Consider the following 14,597-nt stretch of genomic DNA (forward strand, 5'->3'; position numbering starts at 1 on the left):
ATCAATAAGCAAACAGATAAAGAATGGGGTAATTTTTAGATTTGATTTCTTTGAATGTTGAAGTCTTGTGGGTAAGCTTGCAGAAAATTTTTTACAAAAAGAAAAGTCACTTCCACTCAGCATTGATGGTTTTAAGCAGTTAAACAATACTGCCAAGCTAGTTTGTGTTTAATGCAAGAGCAAATATTCTCTACAGGATTTAAATCTGGACTCTCACCAGCCCAAAACTAAAGCTAATCTAATATTATATCTGATATTGTTAGGAGGCATTTAGAAGCATTTTTAAACACTTCTCATACTTAAAATGAAGCATGTATGTGCTTCTTAGAGGGAAAGTTACTGCCTTCTGTTTAGTGCTTGTCTTGTTACTGACACATTAGCACTAAACAATTCAAAACTGACATATACTGACAATGCTATAACATTCAGATTGGGGTAATCTTCATGTGGTGGTGTGCAGTGTTTAAAAAGAGCCAAAACCAGTTTTCCTTTTTGTTGGCAGAGTGAGAAGCCATCCGCAAGACTAACTGATCAGCTGTGAATGAAATATGGTGCTTTTTCTGTTTGCTCAGCACCAAAGTTTATGATTTTTCAACATGAATGTGTGGTTTAAAAATGCGTAGGGCTCTGCACAGAGTACACAAACGCTTTTCAGTTGCAGTCCGGAGACAATAATGAAAAGAAGCGCTGTTTATAAAATTTGACAAGGCATCGTCTGACACCCTGTTACCTGACCCTCCACAAGTGTGGTAACCTGTACATGAAAACCACACAAAATACAGTTACAGCTGTTGAGGATTTCTTAGGACTGCTTTTCCAGAATCTAATTTTTAAAAACTTGACTAGCTTTTTAGGCATTTTAGTTTCATCGAATAATTGTGAGGCATAAATGCTGAATGATTTAGTGTTTGCTCCTATTATGCCTTCATCTTCATTTTTCACCGTCATCTTCACTGAAAAGCATATTTTCCACAATTGTTTGTCATTTTCTTCATTAACAAAATTAATACAGTGTCATATTCAAAGTAGTGGCAAACCGACACAATCACATGGGTCAGTGAAAATGTCTCACCTCATCGAGAGCGGGGTGCAGGGCGAAGAGCTCGCGGTGGCGGTTGGCTTTGCGCTGGTCCTCATTGTGCCTGTCAATCTCCTCATTGGGCACTCGGTCCAGCAGGTGAGGCAGTAGAGCATCAGGCTGAGAGTTCTTCAGGTCAAATATACTACAAGCCCAGCTCCCCCGTGGAGTGTCATCTATAGACATGGACCTGCGCTTCAGATCATCCTGCACAACAAAAGCACAGTGAAGAAGAGCACCAGAGATATAGATGAGCATCTGAATCAATGTTGGATTAAAATCTCTGAGAAAGACCAGAGAGATGTCTAACTTCATTATGAATACAGTGTCTTTGCAGGCTTACCTGATCATCTTGATAGCTGCTGGGATCTGGTAGCTCATCTGACTCAAAGACCTGCTTAGGTAAACCTCTCTGCCTCTCCTTCTGCTTATCTAGAGTGTTGGGGTTAAAGCCTGTACCCAGCTTATGGTACCTGTGGCATCAGTAATAATATGTTTTTAGACATTTTCAATAAATTATCAAACTGATACACTGGGGTCTTGGATGGCTGGTGTCCCACACAGTTTGGTGATTCTTCTGCTCTAACATACCTGATACAACTTATCAGTTTATTAGCAGAGGTCTGTGTGTGTGTGCAGGGAAATCACTAAATTATACGGGACTCCATCCTGCCAAGACCAGAACTTCAAGACAAAAAAAAAAAAAACTTTGTCTACTAAACAAATTACAACCTCGTATTTTTATATGTAGCACTATGGCTGTATACAATTTGATGTAATCTCTCATCCTATACCAAACAGCACCTGCTTCATGGAATTTCTTATTACAAATACACTGTATGTCCAAACATATGTGGACACCCCTAATAATTATTGAGTTCAGGTGTTTTAGTAAACCTCATTGCGAAAAGGTGTATAAAATCAAGCACACAGCCATCAATTTCCATTGATAGTAGAAAGAGTTGCAGTGAAGAGCTCAGTGACTTAAAACACAGCATTGTCATAAAATGCCAACTTTTCCAGAAGTTACTTTGTGAAACTTCTGCTCTGCTAGATCTGCCCTGGTCAACTGAAAGTGCTATTATGGGGAAATGGAAGTGTCTAGAAGCAACAACAGCTCAGCCATGAAGCGGGAGACAACTCAAACTCAAAGAGGAGGGCAGCAGAGTGCTGAAGTGTGTAGTACATCAGAAATGCTTATCCTCTGTTGCATCTCTCACTCCAGAGCTCCAAATTTTCTCCAGAAGCAACATCAAAACAAAAACTGTGCATCTGGAGCATGGGCTTTCATGGCCAAGCAGCTGCACACTAAAATCGCTATGTGTCATGTCGGCTGGAGCAATTTAAAGCACACCACCACTGGACTCTGGAGTAGTGGAAATATGGTCTCTGGAGTGATGAATCACGCTTCCCTATCTGGCAGTCTGATGGACAAATCTGTGTTTGATACATGCCAGGAGAACGCTCCCTACTAGAGTGCACAGTGCCAACAGTAAAGTATGGTAGAGGAAGTATAACAGTCTGGGGCTGTTTTTCAGGGTTTGGGCTTGGCTCCTTAGTTCCAGTAAAGGGTAATATTAATGCTAAAGCATATATAGAGGTTTTAGACAATTATTTGCTTTCATATTTGTGGCAGCAGTTTGGGGAAGGCCCTTTCCTGTTCCAGCATGGCTGTACCCCTGTGCACAGAGTGAGATCCATAAAGACATAATTTGCATGGGGGTGTGGAGGAACCTTTGAGACGAACTGATTTCGAGTCAGGCCTTTTCGGCCAATATTAGTGCCTGACCTCACAAATGCTCTTTTGACTAAACGGGTGTAAGTTCCCACAAACAAACCCCGAAATCTTGTGTAAAGCCTTCCCAGAAGAGCAGATGTTACAGTCAGAAAAGAGGGGGACTCCATATTCATTGCCATGGGTTTGGAACTTGGTACTTTCGGCCGTATAGCATAAGAATATAACAACTGCTGGTTACCTCAGCAAATCACAACCAGATTTGCTTTGGTTAGAGGCAGACCATGGTAAGCATTCAGCACAGAACAGTGTTCTTCATATAACCTTTCTGTTCAGACTGGGTGAAACCTTTTACTCTAACACAATAGCAGGCTTTGTGATCCTAAACTCGTGATAAGGCTATAAACAACCCTGTAACTGTGTGAGAGACGGAGGTTGTGATTGTCTACCCTGCTACCACCACTCAGCCTTGTAAGAGACAGTTTATTATCAGACCACAACCTCTGTTAAAAGTTAAAGAGCAGAACAACAGCTCTTACAAGCACCAGAAAGTAACACAATCCACAAGCAGGTGAGAGTCTGCTTGGACACTCTAGGTGAAATAACAGTAGAACACCAGCACTCTATTATTAAGTACAAGTGGTGTAATTAAGGAACTAAAGTCTAAGGCATGCCAGTTCAGCCATGTACCACAAAACCTGAAATATGATCTTCCAGAGAAAAGCAAGGGCAATTCAGAAGATAAAGGGAGAACAGGAAGAGTAGGTTTGAATTTGAAGGAACATACTACAGTATAGAAAACAAACATGGCTAAGTTTCCTAGAAAACCATTGCTAAATAACCTGTAAGAGAGATTGTTTAGCATGATACTCTACTACTGCGTACTCAGCTTTGAAAGACAAGTTTTTCAACATAAAATATCATATTTCATAAAATAAATAAAAGAAAGCTGGGTTTCTTACTTGCGGTTGACAACTGCCCAATCCTCAGTGTAGGATCTGGTACAGTCTCGAACATGTGCGTCATTGTCTCTGAAAAACAAAATAAGTCCCATGGATATCATTATAACAAACACTTTACTATTCTTATCAGAAATGTTAAGGACAGCCGATTATATAACTATTTAAACTACTGACTATTTAAAATTCCATTAATGAAAATAAAGACGATACATTACCACTTTCTCTTTTCAGATAATGATACCTAGGGGTGCGGGAAAAAATCGATTCTTAGATGCATCACGATGTGGACGTGGACGATTCTGAATCGATTCACAAATGTCAAAAATCGATTTTCTAAATATGTAATTTATAACGTAATGTTGACGGAACGTTAAAGGCGGAACTTGGAAGTGGGTACGTGTAGCGCCTGGACGGTCTATGGCGGCACACAACAAAAACACACATGGATGAGAAATCCGACCGGCTCCCTCTGCATTAAAGCCAGGTTACAGGAGTCACAACCCAAATGTTAAGAAGAGCCATTTTGTCCTTTCAACAAAAATCAAACCAGCTTGGGAGCCACAACATTTAATGTCCAGTATGTCTCAGTATGTGTTAATGTCCTAGAATAGGCTAAAAAATATAAACGAAAGCACAGATTTACTTTGCTCTGCTTTAAGCATTAGCTATAGCCGCTTTCCTCCCCTTTCCCTCAGGAAACATTTCCTCAAAAGCTCAATAGTTTCTTCTAAATTGTCTCTCATTGTTTGACTGTTTTACGAGGCTGAAGTCGCTTCTTATTCTCCAGCTTCTCATTCGAATTTTCCCGTTCCACCTTAAATTCTGAATGTAACCTAAATGCGGCACCATTTAAGGTGGAACAGGAAAATTCCAAAGAGAAATGACTTCATCTTCGCAACTTTTTAGTGTTTGACCTTCTGTCGCTGCAGATTCAATGTACCAGGAAACCAACTACGCTGCTTATAAATTCGAATAACAACTTCGGCCTCGTAAAACAGTCGAACAATGAGAGACATGAGTGGCAGCAGCGTCTCGTGCTCTGAACAAGAGCAGTGAATGCGCCTTCTAGTTCCCTTGTCTCATGACTTTCATTTGTTTTATTAATAAAAGATATTGGACGTAAATGCATTACGGATCATTACAAATACTTTGTTTTAAAAGTACCAAGTCCTCAGACAGTGAGAAAACAGAAACGCTGTATAGAAAAAAAAAGATGCATTGCGATGCATCGATAATCGTTTTATAATCGCATCGCAGTCCTCTGAATCGTAATCTAATCGAATCGTGAGGTGTCTAGAGATTCCCACCCCTAATGATACCTATACTGAAACCTTGAACATTAGCCAATAACAAATTAATGTTTTTTCTTAAAATCTAAGACTTTAAAACAAGCTGTTTTTATTGAAGCACTTCATTTAAGATAAGCACTTAAAAGCATGCCATCATGCTCAAGCTGCTCAAATAGCAAATATCTAATCCAGCATTTTGTCTGATGCTGATTCCGGTGCCATCTCTAATGGTAACTAAAATTCATCATGGATGATCTTTTACATATGAAGCCTGCCAATAATCTTTTCTAAACTATAGGCCAAGCAGCACTGTTAAGCACATCAGCAAACTCAGAAGCATTCACTTCCAAAATGCCTTCTGACCCTCAAACAGCTCACAATAGCTCTGTGTTCTGCTACCCAGCTAATTAAGGCATCTTTACTGTACTTCAGTTGATTTTTCAATATTGAAGCGTAATGCATAATGCAATCACTGAGATGTAAACAAAGTCATTCAAAGTGGTTTCATGTGAAATGGTGCATTGTAGCCATTGTAGACTTACTGATCAGAAGTCTTTTTGTAATGGTGGAGAAAGGAACCAGGGGTTGCAATGTCTACAACACAATTATTTTATTTACTATCTAAACTAGCTCTAAACCTACAATTGTTTCTATGTGATGTTGATAGTGGTAAAATCTTGGTAAATCTTGCCATCATATATATATATATATATATATATATATATATATATATATATATATATATATATATATATATATATATACACACATACACACACACACATTTTAGGCCAAATCCATCTCTCAAAACCATCATAAAACAATGTCTCAGAAATCATGTAATGTAACCACTGACTGTACTACCATTTCATGTAATAGTTTTCTGTGATGGAGCTTCTGGAGGTATTAAAAGTTTCAGATGTCTGGTTCCTATCTCCACCACTGTAAACTATTAAGACTTAAGAACAGAGCATTTCACAACAAACCACACTGAATGACTCAGATTTCATCTTAAATATTTAATTACAAAGAATTCAAAATCGGTGGAATCCTGAACATAATAAACCTTAAAGTAGTTAGTATTCCACCAAAAATTGGCTGTAACATTACAAGGAAAAAAAAAACAGTTGTAGGCACACAACGGCACACAAAGAGCCTTTTTCACGTTAATTTGAGACCGATTTGAACATAAGGGAAAACTGCCAATTTAGCATAACTAGGTTATGGCCAGTGGAAGTGGGCCTGAGAGGAAAGTGATAAGAACTGCTGTCCGGAAATGCAGAGAATCAGGGCACATGGGAGTTCCCAAACTCCACTAAAGACAACAAACAGGTTCTATTGAGATATACAAAAAACAATGCATGGGAAGTTACCCACAATGCAATAAACAACACAGAAAATAGCATGGGAATGACCAGAATAAATAAGACTGAGGAGGGCTGGAAAAGAATTTGAATGAAATGACTTCTGCTAAGGGACAGTCAATAGTCTAAAGCCAAAAGACTTACTGGATTTACCAGCTTTAAGTGTCATTTACACTGCCAGCATGAAAAACTGCTCTACTAGGCAGCATGACAAGACCACTAAACGAGCATCCTCTGAAATTCTCACTTATATAACTGTAGAATACTGCTCTATATGGCGCCTTCTAAAACTACAGACATCCAGATCATAAACCAGAAAGCACCATGCTGCTCTTATTCCCAACTGAAAACTCTCTCTGTCACTGAATCAAAACAGCGTAGCTTTGGTGTGTAATTGCGGGTGTTCCACCCCTAAGAGCCACACTTTTCTTTGCCATCACATTCAACACAAAAGTTCAGTGTTTCTCAGTGGAAATTTATCTGGCCAGCACCACTGACAGGGAGAGAATTCATCAGCTAGTCTCAGCAAGTCTCTGCAGTCACGACTTCTGCAAAGATTCGGTACATTTTAACTGTGGAATTAAGGAAATCCAGTCTGATTGGCTGCACACATCACTCGTGAAAGAAGGAAGTAACACATTTTATCTCGCATCTCTTTATTTGAGTTAAAAAACAGGAATGACTGGCCTACATCACACATGCTCCCCTTCCCCAGATGATTCCATTACAATGGTCGTGACTGTCCAGGCAATCATATGTCACAAGGAAAGACTGTCTCACAGACAAATCCAACAAGAGCAATGGCACATTTTTATGCTGTACCATTTCCTTGACTCCCCTGACTACAAAGGCACAAGGCAACTGTAAATAGCATCTCGTTCAGAGCATCAGAAATGAAAGAAGTACTTCAGATATCTTCAGAGACAAGTTCACTTTCTTCCATAATTTCCAGTCATCCCCATGAATGCTAAAGAAATGTTTAGACGAACAGGCACCACAGAATTTGATAAATGAAATAACTTTTTTGGCAAAATCCAGGGTTAGACATTGCCTATTACAAAGTGGCCTTAGCCACAACATTTTAAACATTAAAAATGCAGAGTCTGTGGCTAGAGTCACCACTTGCCTTGGGCATTTCTGTATTATTTTTTCCTTTTAACAAACCTGTTTGGTCAGACATGGCACTAACTGTATCCATTCAGAATTTGCATAAGTTTGTTCAATTTAACCACTGCTATTTCGCTGGTGTTGTGACCGCTTTGAGCCCTTCTCTATTCATAACTATATAAAATATTTTCTCTTTGGAATCATTTCAAATGGGGCAAAAATGGGAGGATATTCTTAAAAAGGGGTAAAAATATACTTGAGTAGGTATCAACATACTTTGGGGGAGCAACCAAGTATAACTCATGGGTGGTAAACACTGCTATAAAATAAGGTCTTCAATAAGTTGGCATTATATTGAGAGGCTATTTTAATAAATATTTATGTTTTCAAAGCAACACTTGACCGTTTTTTGGTGTTAAAGCATGCTTAATAATTGTAAATACAAAGTGTCGCCACACACGTTTCTGTTTTGGCCACAAGATTTGTTGGCTTGGTGGCCTATGTGGCCAGGGCACGTTTTATATCCGTCTACACCTAGCAATATCTAGCTCTTTCTCACTGCCTCATAGTACTGTCAAGCATCCACAAATGCAGGTATCACGTATCTGGTCACAATATTTTACCCATAATTGAGCAGACACAGTTCAAAAGTCGATGAATACACAAACATCTATCACTACCATCACTACCATGAACACACACACACAGAAACACACCCTTCCTCTGGAACAGCCTGGCCCATCGTACGGCACTCTCTGGGCATGTAAAGCACTTCAATATCATCTGGAGGGAACTCAATCAGGTCTCTTAGAGGTCCTGACTCTATGATTGGAGGGTGGGTGATCAAATACTCTTCAAAGTCCACTGGCTCCACTGGCTCAGTCAATGGGACCTACAAACAGTGAAGAGGCGAGAAAAAGAACAGGAGAAACACAGACTTAATATTTTTACAATTAATTTTAACTTCTCAAACTTCTGTCAATGAGATTAATTGTGCATATGTCCACTCTCAATTTAGACTATGGGTGAATTTATTTTTGCAGTTTTTACTTATCAAATCCACCTCAACCTTCTGATGTTTAATGTCAACAAAAGCTTCATAAAGTCTTTTTATATCATTTTGACATCACACATAGCTGTTACAGTGGCCACAGTGTCTGTACCCTTCTAACAGGGTATAAGGCATAATGAATGGCTATTTGAACGAGTTTAGCTCAGATCTGTTTAGAACTACCATACAAATAGCTGCACCTATTCAAAAGGCCTTGAGAGACAGCATGCTGTGTCACTTTTAACTCAGTCAGTTCTGTTCTGGAAGACAAGCCAGTTTAACAGCCGCTCATAAATTCCTCACCTCAAGGCATCAAAATACAGTTTTAAAATTACAGGTGTCCAGCTCATAAACCAGAAACCACAAGCTACCTTAAGTACCCAAGGTGAAATATAAACACACGTCATTTAAAGCACTTAATGAAAGGAATCTTTGATTTTAACAGTCCATGATGAATCATCCACCACACAAAGCAGAAAGGGGAACACTGACAGGTTGTTAGGAAAACAGACGATTTTCACAGACTCTGTTACTGTGTTGTACTCACTGAGTTGCTTGCTGCATGACCACCAACATTGAGATTTTTGAGAAGCTGAGGGGAACCTCCATACTGACCAGCAATCTGCTTCCTCACTTCAGCAGCTACAGTCCTGAACAGCAAAGAGAAAGACTGTGTTATTGTCATGCATCCAAGGGAGACCTTGCAAAGGGTTGGACAGAGTCGACAGATAATTTTCCCTCGTCTCTTCATGCTACTCACAAATCTTATGCAAACACAAAAAAAATTGTTTGAATCAAGAGTTTCATCAAGCCCAGCAATGCAAGATGATACATCGTGTCTCAATTATTGAATTTAATTACATTACTATTTTTCCTGCATTTGTCATTAATAAATGTGTATAAAGCTCAGTTGAATTTGAATGCAGCCTACACTCTGTGCATTTGTTTCACCATCTAACGTGTTTAAAAAAAAAATCTAAAAAAAGAGGATTTAAATCATCACTGATTTTTACTTCAGCGTTTTGTTTTTAGTATTATACATTATATACAGTATAGCTCACAATGTTTGTTTTCCAACATAATTGCTGGAGTTTGGAGCCTCTGCCATAGAGAACAGTCAGGTAACAGACTAAAACAGATGTCCAAGCATAAAATAAAGCATAGGGTTATAAAGTAATTTCATAAGCTTTTGTCATATAATCTTAAACACACACATTTATAGCAGTGCTTAATGCAGAAACTTCATAAGAAGCTTCTTTATCTGAATAACTATGCTACACTATTGCTAGCCTTCACTTTAATTAGCACTTTAATGAGGTTTTTAATGTTATGTTAACATAACATGTAAGCTAATGCTGCTTTACCTCGACTTACCCAGACTAATTTTAATACTGTTTACAACAGTTGTAGCTTAAATGTGCACATTTGAAGCTTGTAGCAGACATTCAGGTAACAAGTTTGATCGTGTGTTTTACAGTTAATCCTTCAGTAAATAATTAAACCTTAGGCTGAAAAAGACTGGAATAGCCTGTCAGCAGTTTGCTGAGGTAGTTAAACAAAGTCATCTTCTTATGCAGGGTCATGTACACTAGGGTTTCAGGCCTTTTGGTTATGTGAAAACTGAGACTAATGTGTGACTGCAAACATGCATGCATTAGTGAAATCTTGCATTTTTTCTCCCTCAAGCCAGGCTGCGCCAGGTATCCTACGTTAAAAGGTTCCTGGGTGCATGCAAGTCTATTTAACAGTAGGAGAAACACGGAGCCGATACAAATCTGACCGTGAAGTTTTGCGAATCAATCAGAATCTTTCAACAGAATATCATGAGGCATCTAAGCATTTATTATTTTTCCCGGCCCTAGTGATCACTCAGCGCACTGAAAAAATATGGCCTACACTCTATCACAAACAAAAGAAGAAGAAACAGGAGATGTGCTTATTGTGTTTCATTTAGGTTTAATTTATAAATCTATGTTTAGGGTTTGGGTTACTGACTACTTGTGGTCAGCAAAAGCTTATGACACAAGCCTGAGTGTTTCTGGGTTCTGTCTAGTTAACATTTATAGTACTGTGTAAAGATCACTTTGTCAGGTTTGTAAGACATGCTTTCAGCCCAGAGTATCAGTACTCTGAATACATGGGATTATTAATATTGTTTATGTCACGTCAATATCATCTGACACGAAGAGTTTCTGATATATTTGCAAAATTGTGTAATATTGATTTTTATCAGCACTAGATCTAAAGTTACCTAATAAATCAAAGTAGGGAAAAGAGGTAAACGTTCGTTCTGGAAAAATAGCACTTTCAGGCCTTGTGGCTTTAATTTGCCTCTTCTGTTTAATCTAGACAAGTGAATGTTTCACCCATCCCCCCTCACACAACACAGACACAGTTCAGACACATTAGGCACAGAGACGTCTTAGGCCCTTACAGCAAAACACCTGGGTCAGCAGTGCCAAAAGTCTGCTTGAAGAAGACTACAGACACAACAGCAGCCTTGAGTGATCACAAATAAAAACAAATTACATGGATGGAAACAACTGAGGGGGCTTGTAGGGTCAGGCAGTAAAGGCAAAGTATATCTACATCTTGACTGAGGAAAAACCATCAGATATAATGTCAGTGTTTTCCCAAACAGCAGAGGGCAACACATACAGAACCAAAAACACACTCCCAGCGCCCTTGTTGATTCTGGACAGTCCTTTATTTAGACTGGGCATTCCTTGAAAGGGGTGATTAGCTCAAGTGCCTGCTGTTTACAGAGAGACTGACTACAGCCCTCAACAGATATTTTATAGTCTGGACAATTGTCATGATGCACTGAATCATAAAGACAGTACAAACAGAAACAGAAATCAGCAAAAAGGGCTCACTTTTAAAAATACCCGACTGAGCAAGTGGTATTATCTTAGTTTCACTTTGACTCCCAACACTTTATTTGTGCCTCTGTGAGATCAAACAATGGGTATATACTGCTTTTGGCTTAAACTGGCCTAAACAGGAACGCTCATTTAAATGTTGTCATCTATGTCATGTTCTCCTATGTGTATGTGGTATATGAGTCAAAAAGTCCAGTTCGGTGTCATACTATGATTTAATACAGTTTTCCAATACAGCAAAAACAGGAAGGTCCAGAAGATGTGCTCTCTGTTAATGTGTTGATGTTTCCATTTTCAGAGTGTGCTTTTTCTGCCTGTTCTATCATGCCATATGATCAGTATTAAAGCTAAACCTTTATTGGCTCCAGTCTGTTGAATGTATCGTCCCATGCTTGTGTGTACTGAATTGAGAAGATTGTATTGAACAATAGATTGCATGTAATGATGCATTGAATCCCCAGTATGAGACATAAGGGCTAATGCTGATATGCAATATTTCATAAGAACAGCTCTGCTGATGCAGATCATTTATAAAATTTAGAAATAGGGACTATATCTACCCAGCATTGCAGAGAAATGTAACAATTATTTGTAGAAAGAAACAAATACAGTAAAATTAATAAAATAGACATTTTAGTGCAGCAGCCCAGCATTGCCTGAACATCTCGCTCTTCTAGAGTACAATAAATACATCATCAAATATCAGTTTCAAACATTGGACAAATCTAAACAGCTCTCAGATGGAGATGCCTTACTTTTTTAAGGACACATCTGCCGATATTGACACTATTTCAACATGATGCATCCGTAACTGTTACACTCCTAACATTTAGTACAGCCAATAAAATAATTCTATATCATATGATATGGTAAACTGTCTTACTGTCTTTTCTGTGCCATGCAGGCATACAGACAAGAACAACTGTGTCTTATATTAAATAATTAAAAAAAGATTCTAGTGCATAGTTGAAAAGTAAACAGCAGTTAATACACAACCGAGTTGATACATCCCTCCTAACTAATTAAAGCTAATGAACTTACCACACACCAGTGAAAAGACAACAGGGCAGAGCGATGCTAGAGGTAAATAAAACAAGCGTGTGGGAACTACTATTCAAGAGCTTTCCATTCTTGGAATACTTTAGCATCAGACCCACGGATATTTCACAAAGCAAGACAATCTAAGCCAAATGTCAAATCTTTATAAAACACCTTCCTGGGTGTATTTATGAATAGCTGCACCTCACATTCTGCTTTTTGACACTCCAACAATACAACATTTTCAAGAATAACTTCCCATTTGTTTTGTGCCACTAATACCTTACTGGGTCTTAAGTCGAGCTCAAATCGAATCAGCAGAGAAACAAGGGCTGTGCCACTATAACCACTGTCATACTGCAGTACTACTCTCAGATAACCCCCTGGCATATAGCAGTTTTAGAGTAAATACTGAGACACTTAATCTAAGGGTCCAAATCATTATAAAATGGCTGTTAGGGCCTAAAACTGAATGGAGCACACAAAAACAATTATTAAATTTGCTGAGCAAGGCTAATGTAACAAAGAATATTACATCTCTCAACGACACAGAGCCACTGACAAAGTCAATGTTACAGATTATGAGAGAAAATCTCTGCAGCAAAGCCAACCAAGGGCCTGGCGAACAGTCATTCTGGAAAAACTATAAAAAACATGAGCACATATGTTTCCTCTTTTGAAATCCCATGCTTCACACTGAAGGAGGTATGAGTTAAGTAGTTATAGTTGGAGCTCTAGGCCAGCAGCTCTCATTTAGAGCTCTTACCACAAAGACAAGTTACATAAAACACTGGTATACTAACCAAGTGGCAATAAGAGTGGACTGATTCCTTAACTCTATATACTGGATTGTCTCCAGTGACCCAATTCATTGCCTACGTGAACATAAAGCAGCGTTGTGGCAAGCAGCTCAGCCTCTCCTGAGCCACAACCCCTTATTAAAATCCATCTAATACCGTTAGAGATAACCTAGTTCTCCATCAGCACCGAGGACCGAAGTGAAAGCAGACTAGACGGTAGTTCTGACTAATTGAGTGACCAGCTAATGATCTGCGACGAGACGCTACTCGATACTCGATGTGTCAGTATGTCAAGCAATCGTCGCCTCCCTCCAAATCAAAGAATTTCCATTGAAATCTCGCTGCACGAGGAAGACCGCTTCATCATTCAGTTTGGGTCAGCGGAGTAATGAATAAGCGTGAACAGAACCAATGTAATGTGCCCGACGGCACAAAGCCATCGCTGAGTGCGCCTGGAGAGCAGCAGGGTGGGTCACTCAGGCATCTTTGATTGCGGGCTCTACAGCAGTGCTAGGCTAGCTCAGCAGCTAACACGGGCTGACTGGAGCCCCGTCTCTCTCTAGGCCTTCTTTGGGAATGGGTGAGCCAGCACAGCCATCCACGAAGATTAAGCAAGCCGAGGAGAGCGAGCACGGAGTGAGCACGAACAGGCCTCTGCATGGCGAAAGCGGAGTGAAACCGCCTTACCTGCTTATTTTTTGGGCGAAGGCGCGGCGCTCCGCCATGGCTGTGGCCGCTGAGTGCTCCAGTTCCCAGGCCAGGCTCTCCAGTGTCTTTCCAGTCCGTGGCGGAGAACAGAGCAGCAGCACCAGCGCCCAGAGAGAGATTACCGTACAACACGGCGAGGCGACGCACCGCGAATCCTGCCCTCAGCGGGAAAACACGCTCAGCCTCACTACAGCAGAAACGCACACACAAGCAGCCCGTTTGACATCGACCTCGAAACAAAGCGCAGGCATTTCAGTTCTATTTCTCTGCTTTTCCCGTGTAGAGTTTCAGTCACACTGCAGGCACCGGGGGGCGCGTTAGTGTGGGAGAGGGGCATGATTCATATCCTGAACACCAAACACAACAATGGAGCAGGAAACCAATACAGCTGGATGATGTGTGAAGTGTATCCGTTATTAAAATCCGGCAGTTTTATTGAAATGTAAAATATTTTAATAATACATTTAAATGTACATTTTTATTAATAATAATAATAATAATAATAACATTGCACTTTTCGTATTCATCTCAATTAATATGTTTGGCCTATACATGCAAACAGATGATAACTCATTTAAAGAAA

At 39.5% G+C, this 14,597-nt stretch overlaps 1 protein-coding gene across 23 annotated transcripts in view; it reads right to left on the bottom strand.

Annotated features, from left to right (window-relative positions):
- Nucleotides 1–14,334, bottom strand: part of dock7 (dedicator of cytokinesis 7) — a 75,017-nt gene extending 60,683 nt beyond the window's left edge. For 18 of the 23 annotated variants that reach the window (XM_036570213.1, XM_036570212.1, XM_036570203.1 and 15 more), the window contains exons 1-6: nt 13,994–14,333; nt 9,134–9,236; nt 8,252–8,427; nt 3,776–3,844; nt 1,422–1,551; nt 1,073–1,285 (exon numbers count right to left, since the gene is read on the bottom strand). In XM_036570213.1, the coding sequence (XP_036426106.1) occupies nt 1,073–1,285; nt 1,422–1,551; nt 3,776–3,844; nt 8,252–8,427; nt 9,134–9,236; nt 13,994–14,031 (729 nt within the window). In that variant the 5' untranslated portion in view covers nt 14,032–14,333. Of the gene's footprint in view, nt 1–1,072; nt 1,286–1,421; nt 1,552–3,775; nt 3,845–8,251; nt 8,428–9,133; nt 9,237–13,993 lie in introns of all 23 variants that reach the window. The other 5 variants (XM_036570195.1, XM_036570208.1, XM_036570211.1 and 2 more) reach the window with 2 other exon arrangements.
- Nucleotides 14,335–14,597: the final 263 nt, after the last annotated feature.

The sequence above is a fragment of the Colossoma macropomum genome, unplaced genomic scaffold (genome assembly GCF_904425465.1).
Source record: "Colossoma macropomum unplaced genomic scaffold, Colossoma_macropomum, whole genome shotgun sequence".
Classification (NCBI taxonomy): Eukaryota; Metazoa; Chordata; class Actinopteri; order Characiformes; family Serrasalmidae; genus Colossoma; species Colossoma macropomum.